The sequence below is a fragment of the Gymnodraco acuticeps genome, unplaced genomic scaffold (assembly GCF_902827175.1).
Source record: "Gymnodraco acuticeps unplaced genomic scaffold, fGymAcu1.1, whole genome shotgun sequence".
In the NCBI taxonomy this organism is placed as follows: domain Eukaryota; kingdom Metazoa; phylum Chordata; class Actinopteri; order Perciformes; family Bathydraconidae; genus Gymnodraco; species Gymnodraco acuticeps.
This window is the reverse complement of record NW_022990398.1, coordinates 296,546-317,503: the sequence shown is the minus strand read 5'-3', so window position 1 is coordinate 317,503 and position 20,958 is coordinate 296,546. Positions and strand designations below refer to the sequence as shown.

Below are 20,958 nucleotides of genomic sequence, written 5' to 3'. Positions count from 1 at the left end.
GTAGGGCTGCTCGATTATGGCAAAAATCATAATCTCGATTATTTTGGTCAATAATTGATATCACGATTATTAAAAACGATTATCCATTTACTTTGAAAACATCAATTTATTGGAGAAAAAATGTGAACAGTATGTTTTTGACAGTTGATTACCCTGAACTTTAAGTATAATTCAACTGAAAAACCAATTAAAAAAAAAGTATAATAATAAAAAGATAATCGTTTTATTTCGATTACGTTGTTTTCGTAATCGTTGCAAGCCATAATCGTAATTGCGATTAAAATACGATTAATTGAGCAGCCCTAAGGGCAGTTGGTTACAGTCTCCTAAAGCAATTACTTCACTTTCATTGTTTTATTGAGTCAATACATCATTTGTTGTCACCTTACAGACCATTTAAATAATTTGTTTTCCTAAATAAAGCACATTTTTTCTTGTTAAATTATGTGCTTACTCCACATCCCAGCTGGAGGACAGCGTGCAGATCGGGGAATTGGTGCCGGCTGGAAGCCCAGAGATATCCGTTACTCTGGAGGGAAGAGGCCTCAAAGGAGGAGGTAGGAATAAAGCACAAAATGTCTGCAAGAAAAAAAAAAGGTTCTACAGTGAGGCTTACTCAGTTTGGGTTTTACAGGCAGGTTTGGACAGACTACACCACCACTCGTCGAATTTCTGAAAGATATTCTGAGGAGGTACCCTGAAGGCGGACAGATTCTCAAAGTAAGTAGGCCTATTACGCTACGTTATTATTAACAGACATTTTGCATTATTTCTTTCGATGTCAATTTCCTAAGTATTTAACTTATATATGCCTAAACCCTGAACCTTATTTATAAATATGTATTCTATATTTAATAAACCTTGTCTGTACTTTGTCTTATACATGCAAAAGCTTGGAGTCTGTAACCTGATATGTGAATCAGAATCGGGTTTATTTCCAAGGTTTCATTTAGAGATTCCTCCCAGGCAAAGGCTAGAGTCAGAAACCCCAATGTCATAAGATCTGGAGGGAGGAAATATGTTAAGCTTGCAGAAAAACAAAGTGCAATGTTTTATTCTGGCTTTACTCGCTGGCATCAGCTATACATTACGATACATGGTAGCAACATTAGCAGGGTGAAGGGCTAAGGTTCATCCACTTAATGAGCTCATTTTACTAAAAGGCTATTTGGATGATAGCATGCTCCAGAAAATATTTGTATTGTACGCGTAACAAGGTAGCAGAAGAAGTATTCAGATCCTTTACTTAAGTAGAAGTACACTAAATAATCCAACTGTAAGGATTAACTGTACAGTTACAGTTCTTTGTACCCATTACATGTAACCTGTTAGTCCCCTTAAACCTGGTATTTGTTGTACTCTGTAGGAGTTGATTCAAAATGCGGAGGATGCTGGAGCCACCGAGGTGAAGTTCCTGTACGATGAGACGGAGTACGGCGTGGAGTCGCTGTGGTCCCCTGACATGGCTCAGCATCAAGGTCGGTAATTACAGAGAACACAGACCTCGTTAGGAGGAATCTGATTAAGGATAATTAAGCAGGCGTCTGATTCTCTGAACTGTATACCGTGGAAACATCTGTCACAGGGATTATTTCAATACTACATTTTACACTGTAACTGTATATGTGTTTCACTTCTTTGTAATGGAGGAAGAAAGCTGTCGTTATAATAAATAAATGACTAAATAAATAATTACAAAATAGAAAGAAATGTGGAAAAAAAGTCTTAATCATCAAATAAATCTGCAGGTTAATTTGAGAATAAATATATATCCACAGAAATAGAAAATAAATAAAACAAATGTATTTATTGAATCAATAAGGAAATTAATTAATTAAAACGTGGATTATTTGAGATTTTCTTCGGGTTTTTCAATTTTTAGGTTTATATTTTAAGGTTTTTATATTTTTAAGGCGTCAGAGTTGATGCTGCTGAGGCCAACTGTGAACTGTTGCAGGTACGGCGCTATATGTCTACAACGATGCTGTGTTCACGGACGAGGACTGGAACGGCATTCAGGAGATTGCGAGGAGCCGGAAGAGAGAGGACCCTCTGAAAGTCGGTCGATTTGGGATCGGCTTCAACTCTGTTTACCACATCACAGGTGAGGACTGTCCGGACATGCTTATATTTTCTGTCATCACATTGTTACTTACAGAACATCCTATTTCCTCGTGTGATCATTGTTTAGAAACCAGGATAGTTTTATATCCCTCAAAACTCACCTTTTCACTCTTGCCTTCAAATCCTAATCCACTAACTCCTCGCCCTTATTCCACCTAGTTTAGCACTTTTTACTTTTTATTTGTTTCTTCTTTACTTGCTTGTAAAGCGCCTTGAGCGCCAGGAAAAGCACTATATTAATGTAATGTATTATTATTAGGGCCGGGACTTTAACGCGTTAATTAAGATTAATTAATTACACAAAAATTAACGCGTTAAAAAAATTAACGCATTTTAATCGCACTTATTTTTGCACTGCGGAACGTTTCTCACTGGATGAGTTTCAGGCGTACCGATTATACTGGAGCACCAACTAACGTTCATGACTTCAGACAACAACAAACCACAGTGAACAACAGTGGGAAATGTTGTTTTAAAAAACGGACGGATGGAAGCGTCGATAAGAGCACGGTTGTGTGCAAATTATGCAAAAAGGAATTCGCATATCACCGCAGCACATCAAGCCTCAAGTATCACCTCAATGCAAAACATATAGCAGCTAGCGTGGACGTTAGCCTCTTTTATCGCGTTCACACCAAAAAGAGCCGGTACTAAAATGAGTTCATGAGAACCTTTTTACCCCCACGAAAGTCCCTGCTAGAGAGCAGAGAGCTGCTAGAGAGCAGGGACTTTCGTACGGCTCTCTTGTGAGAAAAGAGCTATATTTCTGATTGGCTGGGCGGATTGCAAACCACGCCCCATAAAACTCCCAAAAAGTTTTGTGAAGCCGCCATTTTATTATCCTCGCATTAGCATTATTAGCATTAGCCCAGCGCAGAAACGCAGAGAGACTAACTTATGGCAACACAAAATAAAACATGGGAGCGGTGGAGATGAGGAGGTGTCGGCGTTCTGGCGATTTACTCGGAAGGCTTCAGTAGAAGCTGCTGGGACTCCCAGCAGCTTCTACTGAAGCCAGTCCCCAACTCCGGGGACTTCCGGCCGGGGACTTTGGGCGGCAGTATACGCCGTGAAGTGGTTTGCGGCCTGCCAGTAAACCCAAAGCAGAAGAAGAAGAAGTGACGTCAGCGGCTTCATTTGCCTAATCCACCCCCAGGTTCAAAGAGTTCTCATGAACTAAATTCTCATGAACCTTTGTGGGAAAAGTACTGCGGTGTGAATGCGCCTAATGGTATACTAAAATCCATGTGAAAAAAATTGCTTCTCACTGTTCTCAGGTCAAATATTTATATGTGATTAAAAATGCGATTAATTTCGATTAATTAATTACAAAGCCTCTAATTAATTAGATTAATTTTTTTAATCGAGTCCCGGCCCTAATTATTATTATATATTTTTGCATTTTTTCCTCTTTCTGTTCAGATGCTCCCTGTATATTCAGCGGAGACCAGATCGCCATGCTGGACCCTCACCAGACCCTGTTTGGAGTGCACGAGTCGGGGCAGTGTTGGAACCTGAAGACGGACATTAAGGAGATCACAGAGCTGGCCGACCAGTTCACTCCCTACGTCGGGATTTTCGGGAACACCGAGACAACTTTTAAAGATGGCAGCTTCCCCGGGACGTTGTTCCGCTTCCCGCTCCGTCTGAAACCCTCCCAGCTCAGCGGCAACATTTACAACAAGGAAAAAGTTCTGGAGCTCTTTGAGTCGTTCAAAGCCGACGCGGACACGGTGCTCCTCTTCCTCAAGAGTGTGCAGAAGATCTCCTTGCATGTGCGTGAGTCTGATGGTACAGAGCGCATGTTGTTTCAGGTCACGGCAACGGAGAATACTGAGGATAAAGAAGAAAGGCCGAACGCTCTGAATACGCTGGGAGAGGCTGTGGACAGCTACGGCAACGGGGTTCACAGCTCCACCATCACCTGCGTCACTTACCAGGTGAGCATAGAGACTCTGGATGAGACGGCTAAAGAGACTCAGAGGACGACGTGGCTGGTGTGTAACGGAATTGGCGGCAGAGGGATGTGTGCTGAGATGGACTCTCTGGCGGACGATTTGAAGTTCACGCCCACCATTGGAATTGCTCTGCCTCTCACTCTGATCAATGAAGAAGACAAAGGTGCCACATCAGGATTCTCAGGACGAGCTTTCTGCTTCCTTCCTCTTCCACCCGGGGAGGAGAGCGAGACAGGGCTTCCAGTGCACGTCAGTGGCTTCTTCGGCCTCACGGACAACCGTAGGAGCATAAAATGGCGGGAGGTGGACCAGTGGAGGGACCCGGCGGCTTTGTGGAACGAGCTGCTTATAATCACCGTCATCCCCAGGGCTTACTACGTGCTCATCACAGAGGCTATCAAAAGGGTACAGACGAAAAAGGACCAAGACTTTCCATTATCTCCTGCAGGGACCTATGGAGCCTGGCCAGATCCCAATCAGGTGAAGTCCCGCTGGAAACCCATCATCCAGCCGCTGTTTCAGGACTTGCTTCAGGAGCAGGTAATCTATTCCCTCAGTGACAGCTGGATCCGGCCGGATCAGGCTGTGTTCTCAGAGCTGGACGCAGACAAGGACATTTCAGAGTCCGTCATCAACTACCTCCAAAGCTCAGGGACGCAGGTGGCCAAGGTGCCCGCCGCCGTAGACTTTGTCTTGACTGAGTCCATCGAAGTGATGAAAGTGACGCCATCTTTGCTGCGGCTGGTGATCAGGAAGTGCAAACACAAAGGGCCGTCGCAGGAGAAGCTGCTGTTGTTGGAGTTTGCATTAAGTGACGAGAACTACAGCGAACTCATTGGACTGGAGCTGCTGCCGCTGCAAGATGAGACGTTTACGGCGTTTTTATCTTCTGTCAGTGAGAAGGACTCCGTTTACATTGCATCTGAAGAATACCCCAGGTAGAGATAATGTGAAAACGATTTTTACTGCCTAGTTGTTTACACTAGCCTAGAGGATCAGTTTGCAATATAAATCCAAGTCAACATGTACATGTTGCCTTTATTTATATACCAGAGCTGATAGAAGTGTGAATCCTGTATTACTTGTGTTATTTAAGTCAGCGATCATTTTAAATCAAATTACTTAATCCATTAAATCAATCGAGCATCTGTACATTATTCAAAATTAAAACACAAACATACACAGGTTTGTAAAAGATTCGTACTTATTTTTTCCTTTTGCTTTATCCTCAGCTCTCTGTATCCCGGACTAGAGGGTCGCTTCCTCCTGGAGAGCATCAAACCTTCAGTAATGGACATTTTGAAAAAAGCAGCCAAAAGCAGAGGTCAGTAATTCACATGTAATCTGTCCTACATAAAAACATGTATGCATGAATAACCTTTATCCCAAACAGTGACCAGGAGACTTTTTAACTGTAAATTATTTGACTAATTTATTTGTAATCTTAATACAAGGATCTGGCAGTAGAGCGTATGTATATTTAAAGATGACTTAAAGCACTGTGCAAGGTATGACATTTATAACATGTCCCTGTGATGACACTGCGGGTGCAGCCATGTTGTAGAAACACAAGGTCACCTTACTCTCCTGCAGTGCCAGCAGTGCATTAAAGCACTGCTAATGCACCATGAAAGGGAGAGAGAGAGGGAAGATGCTGATTCATGGAAGAGCTGTTTTTTTTGGCTGCACAAGATCAGATCCTGTTTGCTCTCACTGCCGTACATGATTATTACAAAAGGGCAACGAGATAATAACCATAGATTCTCTATCATCCCCCTTCTCATGCCATAGCTGCATCCCATGTTGCTTAACTTGCATCAACGTTTCCCTCACTCAAGAAAAGAGAGGAAAAATGTAATGTGTTTTAAGTGCAATGAAACGCCCTTTCCTCGGAGCGCCACGTTAAGCGACTTTTTGTGATGACAGCAGCAGCTGATCGGCTGTCATTCGCTTTAACAGCTATTTGAGATGAAGCCAATGTCAGTCTCTCTTCCTCACCGTCCACAACAGCTTTTTTTCTAACCCTAACCCTAACTTTTCAAAGCCCTAAATTAATTTATTCCGGACATGCTGAAATGTCCTACTGTGTTTTACCAACTATGCTGTCTCATCATTAAAATACCTATTTAGTGTATGAGATCCTAAAAAGGTTTTTTTTACACAAGAAGGAGAAAATAAATCTCATCCCCTAAGTCTGAAAATGTGTCCCTTTTTTTATTTCAGTGCAACAATATCTTTGGGGGTGCTCAGGTAGGTACAGTCTGTCAAAGTGTGCCAAATATTGAACCTTTTTTCTGAAGAGCTAATACATGACTTCTAATGAGCAGCATGATAACTGCAGTCAGAAAAAACTCACGACTCACTTGTTTATTGAATGACTTGCTGTGTAATTCTAGTTATTTATGTCTTTGAGGAATGCTACGGAGAAGGATTAGGGAACATTTTTTTTTAGATCTGACCAAATGTGAATTTCTTTTTTAGACCTGAGATTGAAGCCCGAATTCTGAAAAAGTTGAGTTCTGCAAAAAGTCTGAAAACTGAGAAAAAAGTAACAATTCCGGAAAAATAAGTCAGAAAACTACGGAGCCCCCTAGTGGACATAGAGAAGAAGAAAACAAATTATTTGAACAAAAAATGAATAAAAATGTTTTGCGAAATATCGCAAAACCCCTTTGCGAGATCTCGCAATACTTTTGCGAGATCTCGCAAAACCCCGTTGCAGTTTGTCCCTCCTCTAGCTGCAGATTGTGACCAATTCTTGATGTTTAGCTCGGATGACGGCACGTATCGAACTGTTTATGATAAAAACAACTCTGTAGCTCGTTGTCTACCTTGCTATGATTGTAAAGTCATGTTGTTTGTATTTTTACAACGTTATGTTCATGAGTTATTGATCCGTGAAATTCTAATCTGTCAATAACTCAGCTCAGAGGGACGTGCATGTCCCCTCGCTCTGAGTGTTCTTTTGAGGTGTCTTCACTTATATGAAACCCGTGCCTATTGCCAAGCACTGATGTTATATCTTTATATTTAAGGCCAAGCTCAAAGTAAAATCGATGAACCGCTCCATTGTTGTGGTTTCTGTGTTGCCATAGCAGCCGAACTGACCAGGAAGTACATTGAGCTAAACGAAAAAAGTATTGCGAGATCTCGCAAAACTTTTTATTTTTTTTAAATCATTTATTTTTTCTTCTCCATGTCCCCTAGGGGGCTCCATAAATAACAACAACAAACCTATATTGTGTCTGCTTTCATAGTTAACATTAACTTCTTCTATATTAACTGAGGCTAATTTCATTTTCCCCTTGTTATTTGAATAGGAAGACCCTGCACTCAACTACAAGTGCTGAACACTGAACGATCGTCTCGACTCATCAAGGAGATCCTATCAACAGCCTGGCCAGGTCGAGACTTTATCGTCCAATGGGAACCTGGAAACAGAGAGCTTAAACACCCAACAGTTTCCTGGCTGAAGATGATTTGGAAGCATCTATACATCCATTTTGCTGATGACTTAAGTACTTTTGAGGACATGCCTTTGATCCCACTTGTGCCACTTGAGGAAAGCGTTGAAACATTGAAGCTCCTACGTCTCAAAACTCCTTCCCCTATAATCCTTGTGGATGAGGAAGAATCGCTGCTCTCTGAAAACCTTCTTGACATCATGGAAAAGCTTGGAGGAGTAGTGATGAAAAAGCTGGATTCATCTTTGCAGCACCCCCTGCTAAAGAATTACATCCACCCTTCCTCTCCTGGTATGCTTCTGCAAATTATGGGTAGATTGCCAACACAACGATTATCCAGCCAAGTTGCTTCTTACTCCGTCGAAGGAAAGATTGCACTCAGGAACTTCCTTGCAGGAATGTCTGACATTACAGAAAGGGAAAAGCATACTCTGCTTGAGCTTTCAATTTTTGAGAAAGTGGGGACCTGCTCTGGAGGTAACTCTTCATTTACATCACTGAGAGGAGCTAGAGCTTTACATCACAGAGCCAAGTATCCACCAGATGTGAAATTATCCATGAACCTTGTGGGTTGCTGCGACGAGGAATCAATCCGCCTCATCAAGCTGCTGAATGTAGAACAAGTGAAGACGACAGAATGTCTGAAGATGATTATTAGGGATATTGAGAAGGGATTCTACACACAAGATGAGATAACCCACATCATGCTGTGGGCACTTAAACATCTGGCGTTTCTAAAAAATGAAAACTCAGCTGTGATTGGATGGCTTTCTGCTCTGAAATTTATTCAGTCGTCTTCTGGAAAGCCTGTCAAAGCCTCAGAGCTTTTCGATCCTGAGCTGGAGATTCTTCAGAATCTGTTCTACATGGAAGAGAAAACCAGGTTTCCCACAAGTACATTCACGTCCTCTTCTGATATTCTTCATTCACTCAGACAACTGGGACTAAGAAATGAGGTACAGCTTACTGAAAAAGATATACTCAAAGTAGCAAAGAAAATAGAGGAGCTACAAAGCACCAAGGAGCCTGAGTGGGACTCCATAATCAAAAAGGCGAAAACACTCCTGCAAATACTTAACAGACAAACAAAGCTGGTGAAATCAGCTGATGCTCAGGCATCTTTGCTAAAACTGAAATGGGTACCTGTCTGCAAAGAAAGACCTCTTACTTACCCTAAATCCCTTGCTTGGGTTGGAGATACTCTGAATATCAGCTCTTTGTCAGAGATGTGTGACTTGTCCCAAGCAGTGCTTGTGGGCTCTTCAGTAGCAGTGGTTGAACACACATCTGCAGGTATGAAAAAGGCCCTGAAACTAACTATAGAGCCACAAGTTGATCAAGTACTACAGCACCTACAAGCAGTGAACGACTGGCATAAATCCCAAGCATTCACCACAGAGGATTGGTATCAATTCCAGCAGATCTTGTTTGAGATATACGGTTTCATGCAGGCTCACCTTGAAGACGCTAGAGAGGCGATGAAGTCACTGACTTTTGATTGGGTGTGGACCGGGAAGACATTCTCATCTCCGGGCCAGACAGTCCTAAAGCCCCTCCTTGACCTTGACTTGCAGCCCTACCTGTACTCCCTGCCAAAGACAATCAGAAAGTTTCACAAGCTTTTCAAGTTCTGTGGTTCAGTTGAGGAGGTTAAGTCAAGCCATGTGTTTGAAGTCATCAGCACCATCCGACAAAGATGTGAAGGAGAGATTACCAAGGAGGAAAGCCAACATGATATCCTACTTTTGGTCAACATCCTGAGATGGCTGAACAACAATCAGATACCTGTAGATATTAACATGCATGTGCCGATTCTTTGTTACAAGGACCCAAGCAAATTAGCGATGAGGCCCATTCACGAATGCACCTACTGTGATATCAAGGTTGACGATTTGAATGACTTACTTGAAGATGCAACAGAGCCTATTGTACTAGTGCATGACGACATCCCCATGAAAACTGCAGAGTGGCTGAAGGTGCCATGTTTGAGCACAAGGTTGATAAACCCGGAGAACCTTGGCTTTGAACAATCAGGCCAACGAGAACCTCTAACAGTGAGGATAAAGAACATCTTGGAGGAATATCCATCTGTAGCAGACATTTTTAAAGAGCTCCTCCAGAATGCTGATGATGCAAGTGCAACAGAGTGCAGTTTCCTCATTGATATGAGAAAAAACATTGACATTCGAGAGAATCTCCTTGACCCTGGCATGGTTGTTTGCCACGGACCCTCGTTGTGGTCCTTCAACAGCTCTGTGTTCTCTGACACTGACTTTCTGAACATCACACGGTTAGGTGGATCAGTAAAGAGATGTGAGGCGGACAAAGTGGGCAAGTTTGGCCTGGGCTTCAACTCAGTTTATCACATCACTGATATCCCCATCATAATGAGCAGGGAGTTCATGATCATGTTTGATCCAAACATCAATCACATCAGCAAGCACATCAGAGACAAGTCTAATCCAGGTATCAAAATCAACTGGAGCAAGCAGCAGAAAAGGCTGAGAAAATTCCCCAACCAGTTCAAACCTTTCATTAATGTCTTCAATTGCCAGCTTCCTCTAGCTCAGGACTCCCCATACAAGTACAACGGCACACTGTTCAGACTACCGTTCAGAACAGAGCAGGAAGCCTCAGTAAGTGAAATCAGTAGTCTGTACTACAACACCACTGACATCTATTCCCTGGTTGATGAGTTCAGCATATGTGGCCATCGATTCATTCTGTTTACTCAGCATGTTGGAAGTATGGTCTTAAAATATCTGAAATATGAGGAACCAAGTCCAGCAGGAGCACAAGATGTTGTTTCCATCAACAAAAGTGTGTGGTCCTCCAAATCCTCATACGGACCTCTGAGCATCCTAAAATCTGCAGCAAAGCTTATGAAGAAGGTAGCAAGCACCAACAGGGTACCAGCTGATGTTCCAAAGTCTGGGTGCATCATACGCGTTTTGGTGGAGGAGTTTCATAACGTGTTCAAACGCATTGTCGATCTCCATTCGCCACTGTTCAGAGGTCCAGAGGAAGATCCAAATCAGTACTTTGAAATGGCTGCTAAAGGTGTTCAGTCAAGAAGACTTACAGATGAAATGCCCCCAAAGGTAGTTGAAGTCACCAACTGGCTCATTTGCTCATGCATGGATGTAACTGAGGCTCTCAAGTTTGCCCTAAGTGATAGCGGAAAAAGACTTGGATTAGTGCCTTGTGGAGGAGTAGCTGTTCTGCTCGCAGAGGAAGAAAACCGCAGATGGACAGTGAAGGCAAATAACGCACCAATCGGAGAGGTGTTTTGTTACTTACCCCTCAGAATCAAAACAGGCTTACCAGTCCACATTAACGGCTGCTTTGCTGTGACTTCCAACCGCAAAGAGATCTGGAAGACAGACACCAAGGGACAGTGGAATTCTGTGTTCATGAGACACGTTATTGTCCAGGCGTATTTAGCAGCACTCACAATGCTACGTGCAATGACTGAAAGTGGAGAACTGCTCAACTACAACTATTACGCAGCATGGCCAGATCCAAGTCAGGTGCACGATGACTTCACACTGGTCAGCCAAGGTGTCTACCAAGAAATAGCCAAAGGGGGTGACAGTGAGCATGCAAAGGTTTTCTCAGATGGCAATACCTGGGTGTCTATCAAATTTGTCAGGTTCCTTGATGACGCCTTACTCTGCAGGCCAGATATTGGTCCTGCTGCTTTCAAGATATTCTTGAAATACCTCAAGAAGAGTGGCTCCCAAGACCTCTGTGCAGTTGAGCTGCCTGACTGGGTGAAGGAGGGATTCGATGATGCTGGATGTAAAGGAAGGTTGATGGAAAACACCCTGACAGAGAAGCAGTTCTTTTCAGACGTATTTTTTCCTCACATCCAGGAAATTGACGAAGAGCTTAGAGATCCCCTGATGCATCATGTCCTAAATGAAAAACTTGAAGACTTTGCATCAATCCTCAGGGTAACTCCGTGTATCCCGTGCTCTGGGCCCAATAAGGAACTGGTTTTACCTTCAAGGCTCATTCACCCCGAGGGAAGAGTTGCTAAACTGTACAACAGTGAGGATGGAAGATTTCCTGAAGGGACTTCTAAAGACTACCTGAACCCTGTGTGTTTGGTGAAGCTAGTTCAGTTGGGCATGGTCAAAGATGATCTGTCATGGGAGGACCTGATTGAACGCGCTCAATCCGTTATTGATCTTAATGAAAATGATCATACAGCTGCATGCTTACGTAGCAGTATAATACTAAGTCTCATCGATGAGAAACTGAAGATGAGCGATCCAGGAGCTGCTGAGCTCTTTGAGAAGCTACATGACACCAAGTTCCTTCCATTCCTGTCAAGACCTGCAGGCTTCTCACTGCCATGGCATGGGAACGACTATTCCCCAATAACAATGTTCTCTGCTAAAGAACTCTTCACAACTGAACATCAGGAAACAGTGTGTCTGATGAAGCCAATCTTGAATGAGAATTCTCCATCTTTCAAAGGTTGCGGTGCAATGTCATTGGCTGTGAAAGACTGCCTTGGTCTGATAAGAAAGCCCTCAGTTAGCCTGGTAATCAGTCAACTAAAGAAACTGTCACAATCATTTGATGGTGTCACACTGTACCAAGAAAACATAACAAATGCATGTTACAAGTTTCTTCATGAGGAAATGCTACAGGATGAGGAATCAAAAGGAAAAATAACCGAGGAACTGAAAGAGTTCAATTCCATCCTTGTGGAGAACACATATGTCAATCCCTCCAAAGTTGCATTCCACTTGAATTTTGATGCAGCTCCACATCTTTACCAGCTCCCTAACAAATACAGAAACAGCTGTCGTGAGCTCTTTGAAAATGTCGGGGTACAGCCTAGCTTCACAGTCATGGATTTCTCAACAGTTCTTGAAACTGTGAAGCAAGAATGTGGAAGAAAGGTGCTCACAGAGGAGAACTTCCAGTTATGTCGCAGAATAATTAGTGAAGGAATATGGAGCTTGATAAGAGACAAGAACCAAGAATACTGCCAAGCCAACCATGGTGGAATTCTGTTACCTGACTTAAATCTGACATTGCAGCCATCAGAATCGCTATGCTACAATGACTGCCCTTGGATCAAAGTCAGAGACACTTCAGTGAAATACTGTCATGGGGATATTCCAAGAGAGGTCGCTGTGAAATTAGGAGCAGTCCCAAAACGTCACAAAGCCTTGGAGAGGTATGCTTCAAATGTGTGCTTCACCCAACTGGGGAGTGAGTTTGGACAGAAAGAAACACTCACAAGCAGAATAAAAAGCATTCTCAATGCATATCCATCAGAGAAAGAAATGCTTAAAGAGCTGCTTCAAAATGCAGATGATGCCAAAGCCACTGAAATTTACTTTGTTTTTGATCCAAGGACACACCCCTCCGACAGAATATTTGATGATAAATGGATCCCAATGCAAGGCCCCGCTCTCTGTGTATATAACAACCAGCCTTTCACAGAGGATGATGTAAGAGGTATCCAGAACCTTGGAAAAGGGACAAAAGAGGCAAATCCAGGCAAAACTGGTCAATATGGAATAGGATTCAACTCTGTCTATCACATCACTGACTGCCCGTCCTTTATCTCAAACAATGACATTCTGTGCATCTTTGATCCACATGCACAGTATGCACCTGGGGCTACATCTGTGAGTCCTGGAAGAATGTTTAGAGACCTGGATTCTGACTTCAGATCTCAGTTTTCAGATGTTCTTAGTCTTTACTTGGGAGTCCATTTTAAGTTAGAACGCAGCACAATGTTCAGGTTCCCCATCCGCTCTAAGAACATGACAAAGACATCAGAGATCAGTTCTGTTCCAGCTTCAGACAGAATGGTGCAAAACCTTCTGGATAAGCTCAAAACCGATGGTGCAGAGCTTCTGATGTTCCTCAACCACATGGAGAAAATATCTATCTGTGAAGTTGATGATGCATCTGGAAAACTAAAAGTGCTCTATTCTGTGACAGCCAAAATAGCAGATGGAGATCGGCTAAAACGCAAACAATTTCATGCATCAGTCATTGACAGTGTGACCAAAAAGAAACAGCTCACTGCTATCCCAGTCCAACAGATAACCTATACAATGGACATAGAGGATAATGATGGAAATGTGACCACATGGATGATTTGCAACCGCTCTGGCTTCCCTAACATTGAAAATGTCTCAAAAAGTGTGATCTCAGCTCACAAAAATGAAGACATAACACTGTTTCCCCGTGGAGGTGTAGCTGCATGTCTAAGCCACAACTACAAAAAACCTCACAGAGCCTTCTGCTTTCTGCCCCTCTCACTGGAGACCGGCTTACCTTTTCATGTCAATGGCCATTTTGCCCTAGACTCCGCTAGAAGAAACCTATGGAGAGATGACAACGGAGTGGGTGTAAGAAGTGACTGGAATAACAATTTGATGACATCACTTATAGCCCCTGCCTGTGTGGAACTGCTGATTCAGCTTAAGCGTAAATACTTCCCAGGTCCTGATTCCACCATGACTGTACTCCAAGGCACACCGCTTCATGCTGTTAAAGATACTTTGCGGAAATATCTGTTCTTCTTCCCAGTCAACAGAGTTGATATACAGCCAGACTGGTATTGCCTGGTTAAAGCAGTGTACAACTGTATCCATGCTGACATGAGGCGTTTGCTTCCTGTTGTCAGAGCAGCGCACATGGAGAACTCTGACCTGCACTCTGTCATTTACATTTCATGGGTGAATACATCGAATGCAAACAAAGGCAGAGCCTTTTTTGATAATCTGCTTCAAGATGAGCTTCAGTACTTAAAAAACACAGAGTACAACATAACCTCGAGGAAGTCTGTGGCTGAAATTGTCTACAGGCTCAAAACCTTGCTCCTGGATATTGGTTTCAACCTGGTACACAGCTGCGACGAAACAGCAAACCTCTACTTCTGTCTGGAAGATGCAGGGATACCAGTCAGTTATGTAACACCAGAGGATGTTCGCAGCTTTCTCCACACTTTCTCACTACCAGACACATCTTGCCACGTGGGAAAGCTCCCCTGCCGTCTCCAACAGTCCAACTACAAGCTAGTTCATAACGTAAAGCTTCTAGTTGACTACTGCTTCAAGGACATAGAAGTGGACAAAGTCACCATTGAGGGTTTGCCTCTGCTGTTAACAATGGACACTATGCTTCAGGTCTTTGATTCCAAGAGACCAAAGTTCCTGACGACACATCATGAGCTAATCACATCAAGGAAAGAAATGTTCATGAATACACTGTACATCAAGTACAGCAACATCCTTTTGAAGGCAGGAGCTGCAAAGATCTTTGACATCAGCTGCTTTGCGGAACTACTTGGGTCGGTTCTTCCAAGAGAGTATCGAACAAGGATCCCTGTTAAGTGGAGAGACAACTTTACAAGTGAGTCTTGGCTGAAGAATGTGTGGAACTTCATCAGTGAGAATATTGCTGTTAAGGAAGATCAGGTGGACATCAAACCCAGTTTTGACATGGTGCTGGACATACTGAAAGAATGGGCTCTTCTGCCTGGGATCAAATTCTTGGCAAGAGAAAAAATTGTCGTCCCTGAGCATGATGTGCTTCTACCTCTGGGTTTGATTAACATAGCCATATTTCCACATGGCCAAAATGACAAAGTCTTTCACACCCTAATGAAAGCAGGGTGCATTCAGCTTGCAGTGAACAAAATCTGCGTCAAAGAGAACCCCATCATGCCTTTTCTGGCACAGCACACAGCAAGCATTGAAAATCCTACAAGTGTTTTAAAGGCTGTAGAGTACATGATCCAGACGTCTGCATTCAAAACAGCAAATCTGACTGACAAGGACTTTGAGGCTCTTCTGTTGTATTTCAACTGCAACTTAGCTAACCTCACACAACAAGATGCACAAAGCCTGAAACTCCTCCCATGTTTTAAATCAGTTAGTGGGAGATACATCAGCATTGCAAACAATGGGACAAACTATGTCCTTGAAAAAAGCATTCCCACTGAGGACATCGACAAATGGGCTCACACACCCTCCTTTGCCTTTCTTTTTGACAATCCACAGCTTAAAGAATTGTACACTTTCCTTTGCTGCAAACCAATTGATGACTTAGAAATCTACCTTCAACATCTCCTGCCAAAGTTTGAAACGTTCTCTTATAATGCCAAAGTCGAACACATTGTGTACTTGAAGGAGAGACTTCTGTCAATTGAAGAATCATGTGAGATAAAGGATCAGCTCTATGAGAAATTGGAGGGACTGTTGTTCATCTACGACTACTCAAACAGACTCAGGCCAACCAAGTTTTTCTATGATGAGACGGTGAAGGTGTTTGAAGTCATGCTACCTGCAAAGTCATTCATACCAAGTGACTTTTTCAAGAAAGTTGAGCAAGTTTCAAAACCCAAGAACGGGACACTGTTGCTCACCTCATGGATTACCTTTCTGAGAAATATTGGTCTCAAGCATGAGGTATCACAGCAGCAAGTGCTTCAATTTGCAAAAGAGGTCAGCATCAAATCCCAAACAGAGAGCTGGACCAAAGAAAAAGTGCAAAACATTGTCGATGTTCTCTTGAACCACATTTTCACAGATAGGACAGATCTGTTCCAGAGTAACTTTCTCAAAGAGCTCTCAATGATACCATTCCTGTGTCCAGAGAGAGCCCCCAAAGAACTCATCAAGCTTCATTCGCAGTACCAAGAGATGAGCGGCTCACTTCCTCTGATTCGTTTCAGTGGGTCTCAGGTAAATCCAAAATTCAAGCAAACAGATATCATTCACTTGCTTTGGACATCATGCCCAATTTTACCAGAGAAAGCTACACCCTCCAGCATAAAGGACCAGGAGGAGAACCCTCTCACTGGACAGGAACAACTTGACCAAGTTCTAAACATGTTAGGCGTCAACTTGGACCCACCCTTGGAGAAAGTCATAAGCAACTGTAAGAACATCTGCAATATATCCAATCCTGATGATGACGTGGTGAAAACAAGGAACAAAGTTTTAAAGTCCACCTACGAGTTTCTCAATGCAGATAAAAGAGACTTCCGTTACCAGCTCCGTGGGGTGGCTTTTGTCATGGTGGAAGATGGCTGGAAACTGCTGAAACCTGAAGAAGTCGTGATTAATTTGGACCATGAATCTGACTACAAACCCTACTTGTACAAGTTGCCTCTGGAACTTGGTAACTTTCATCAACTGTTCAAACTTCTTGGCACAGAAGACGTTGTGTCAACCAAACAGTATGTTGAAGTGCTGTCACGAATCTTCAGAATTTCAGAAGGCAAGCAGCTTGACCCAAATGAAATGAGAACTGTGAAAAGGGTTGTCTCAGGAATGTTCAAGTCGCTCCATAATGATCCTGTGGAAATTCGCAAAGATCTTGATAGTCTCAGAGAGTTGATGTTTTATATGCCAAGTCATGATGGTAAATTAGCTAAATCCAATAGCTTGGTGTTTGATGATGCCCCACACTACAAAAGCAGAATTCAGGGTAACGTTGGAGTTCAGATGCTTGTGGACATGAGCCAGTGCTATCTGGGCAAAGATCACACCTTCCACACAAAGCTGATCATGCTAGTGCCACAGAAACTAAGGCCTAGACTATTGAGTAGCATTCTTGAGGAACAACTTGATGAGGATTCTCCAAGAATGTGCCAGTTTGGAGCTCTTTGCTCACTTCAAGGCCGTCTACAGCTCTTGCTGTCTTCAGAGCAATTCATCACAGGACTAATCAGAATAATGAAACATGAGAATGACAACGCATACCTTGTGAATGAGGAAAAAGCCATACGTCTCTGCAAAGCACTGTGTGAAGGGTTGAAAGTTTCTTGTTTTGAGAAACTCCAGACAACACTAAGAGTGAAAGGATGTAGCCCCATTCAACACAGCCGCAGCGAAACACTTGCCTTCCTCAAGAAGTATGGCACAGCTGTGATTCACCTCTACATCCAACATTCAGACAGCAAAGACATTAATTTTCTCTTGGCACTGGCAATGACATTGAAGTCTGCTACAGACAATTTGATATCTGACACATCCTACCTAATTGCCATGCTGGGCTGTAATGATATATACAGAATCACAGAAAAGCTGGACAGCCTTGGGGTCAAGTATGACTCAACAGAGCCTTCAAAACTTGAGCTTCCCCTTCCTGGAACCCCAATACCAGCTGAGATACATCACACACTCCTCATGGATCCCATGAATGTATTTTACCCAGGAGAGTATGTGGGTTACCTTGTAGACTCTGAGGGTGGAGACATGTACGGGTCCTACCAGCCTACCTATACGTATGCCATCATTGTTCAAGAAGTGGAAAAGGAGGAAGAAAACACAAATTTCCTTGGGAAATACTTCCAGATTGACATTGGTTACACTGAGTACAAAGTTGTCAGTTCCCTTGACTTGTACAAATTCTCAAGGCAAGAAGAGAGTACCAATGCACGAGAAACTAGTGCCCCGTCAACTCCTACAAGCCCAAACAGTCGTTCCTCTGGTTCACGAACAGTCCCTCCTGTTTTTGCTGGTAAGGAAAACCTCAAACCACCTTCTCAAAAACAGTCACCGAAAAAGATCAAGCTTCACACAATTCCTGAGATTCTGAAAGAAGTTACCTTAGTAGTTGAACAAGCTTGGACGCTTCCTGAGACAGAGAGAAAGAAGATAATCCGCCGATTGTATCTCAAGTGGCATCCAGACAAAAATGCAGAGAATTTGGACGTTGCCACCGAAGTCTTCAAGCATTTACAGAATGAGATAAACAGGATGGAGAAACAAACTTTGACCGATCAGCAAAATACAGAGAGAGCTTCTAGGAGGTCCTACTCCACAACATCATCCCGCTTCCAGTCGGAGAAGTCCTCATATCAAAGGTTTTATTCATCCTGGAACCAAGAAGCCACAAGTCACAAGTCAGAAAGGCACTTCAGGGAACATTATACCAGCCATGCAGGTTCATCACAATCCCACCGTTTCTTTGTTCCCCCTACCTTTAAGACAGTTGGAAACCCAGTGGAAGCCCGTAGATGGCTGAGGCAAGCAAGAGCAAACTACTCTGCTGCTCGTAATGATCTCCATAAAAATGCCAACGAGTGGGTCTGTTTCAAATGCTACCTCGCCACAAAGCTTGCACTGATAGCTGCCGACTACGCAGTCAGAGGAAAGTCAGACAAAGATGTGAAACCAACTGCACTGGCTCAAAAGGTGGAGGAGTACAACCCTCAGTTAACCGGCCTTTTGAATGATGTTCAGATCCTGGAAGGCTATGGTGTGGACAGCCTGAGAACTCGCTATCCCGATCTTCTGCCGTTTCCTCAGATTCCCAATGACAGATTCACTTCTGAAGTGGCAATGAGAGTCATGGAATGTACCGCACGAATTATCATAAAGCTTGAAACCTTTGTTCAGCAAAAAATATAAACCTGTCGTCAAAGATGAGAATAAAACAACAGTATGCATAGATCCTCGCTGGAATGGAGGACACCCATGGCTGTGTGCAATGCAGATCATGTGTTTCACTTTGAATAAAATTGGAAGTATCCAGCTGGCAGCTTATGGTACATGTGAAGTTACTACCTGTGATGGTGGTGCTGTGGTCTATGCACCGTAAATACATGTATGGCTCCCATAACATTTTAGGCTGTCTCAATTTAGATGTGCTGTAATATGTGAACAAAATCTGCATATGCTGTACATACATTTGCCTAAGCAATACGTTTGGTTTACTATAGTCCCCACATTGACTATGTTTGCTCTGAGTTAGATACAAATATGCTGCTTTTTTTACTTTATATTTTATAAAAATAATATATATATATATATATATATATTTTCTTGCTCCAGAAAATCAGTTGAGTGTATTGAAAGAAATAAATAACCTCTAAATGTCAAATACTGTCATGCAACGTGTGCTCATGCAAGAACTCAGCATGTCAAGGAAATAACAGTTACGTTTGTAAATTATCTTTTTGTATCTTCACGGTTGATTTAACATTTTTTCGGTAACAGCCAGTCACAAAGCACTTTTTTGAAACGCCTCATGTACTTGCCGAGCGCTTGTGTCACCCCATACATTTGTGGGAGTCGAACTGTGAATGGAAAACTTTTTTTTTTGTATAGCCATGTTAAATGTTAAATGACTGTTTTGAATTATTACCTGTTCTTATGAACCACTTCTGGGGCGCTATAGTATGACGGCAAACAGGTGCAAAAGCGTTACAACGGGCCAAACATCCATTAGTAGAAATCCGCTGCATTTTCCAAACGATACAAATGAAGAAACATCTTCACCAACATGCAAAGCGTTTACTAAAAGTGCTGCATATACGAAACGCTGCAAGAAGCTCAAAACAACACCAGAGGACACCAGACGAGTGACGCACACAGCTGGGACCAGAGCGCTTCATGATGTTCGGGGATTACAAAATTGGACAACTGTCACTGTTGTTAGAAGCACCTAAAATGTGTGTTTTATTGGCTTTATTTTAACAATGTGATCACGTGATTCCTTTGTAATGATCCAACCTCAATTTAAACTAGTCGTAAACCTGTAGGAGAGATGCTAAAATAAAGAGCCCATGTGATTCTTTTGGCACAACCCATAACAAGGTCACTTTTGGTCCTTGGCTTTTCCAAGGAACATGGAGCTGCACCAAACTGGTGCTAATGGGTTTTTACTGCAGCATTGGCTTTATTTGACCTTTAGTAGGACTATACACACACTGACCATGAATTGTAAATGTCATTTTCAAACCGTTTAAAATGTGTATTTGTTATTTTATTAAACCTCAGGCTTGAGGTTACTCAGCCGATATCTCCTTGAGCAAACAGTGGAGAACATTTGGTACCATACATGTTGATGTACACTGTGCCATAAGGCCTAATAAATCCCCCTTAATACATAAAATGTCTCTGTTTTTGCACCTATGTTTAAAAACATTACATGTTCATGTTGCACTTTTTTAAATGTTAGCAAAACACCCCATTGGTTTACAGGATAACTATGAATAATTATTATTACTGATACTATTACTTATTACTGATTATTATTATTACTAGTATTAACATGAGAATGTTGCAGCATGTTTCTCCAATTGGAAGTGTTTTGGGCCATTTTCCGCCTCCGTAATGACGACATGTTTAACTTAAGCAAACACTGGATTTGACGCCACACATTCTTGCCAAATATAGATGGGAACCAATGACAGAAAGATGGCTCACTTGCTGGTCCATGGTGTGTGTACCTTCTTTATTGAAATGCATCCTGGTGGTACTGCAGTACTTTTCCACAAGAGTGCACCAGAGAGCCAATACACTTTGATCAAAACTCTTCATTTCCACATTATGTCTTCAGCAGAAGACAAGAGTCCAGATTAAAAAAGGACACAGCCAGTCCTCTGGTGCCTTTATGTTTATAAGATTTGATCAAAC

At 42.5% G+C, this 20,958-nt stretch overlaps 1 protein-coding gene across 3 annotated transcripts in view; it reads left to right on the top strand.

The window, feature by feature from the left end:
- Nucleotides 1-20,434, top strand: part of sacs (sacsin molecular chaperone) — a 32,369-nt gene extending 11,935 nt beyond the window's left edge. For 2 of the 3 annotated variants that reach the window (XM_034224671.1, XM_034224672.1), the window contains exons 5-12: nt 467-557; nt 635-720; nt 1,367-1,478; nt 1,958-2,104; nt 3,547-5,020; nt 5,315-5,406; nt 6,306-6,332; nt 7,403-20,434. In XM_034224671.1, the coding sequence (XP_034080562.1) occupies nt 467-557; nt 635-720; nt 1,367-1,478; nt 1,958-2,104; nt 3,547-5,020; nt 5,315-5,406; nt 6,306-6,332; nt 7,403-18,948 (13,575 nt within the window). In that variant the 3' untranslated portion in view covers nt 18,949-20,434. The remainder of the gene's footprint in view (nt 1-466; nt 558-634; nt 721-1,366; nt 1,479-1,957; nt 2,105-3,546; nt 5,021-5,314; nt 5,407-6,305; nt 6,333-7,402) is intronic. The other variant, XM_034224673.1, reaches the window with a different exon arrangement.
- The last annotated feature ends 524 nt before the right edge of the window (nt 20,435-20,958 follow it).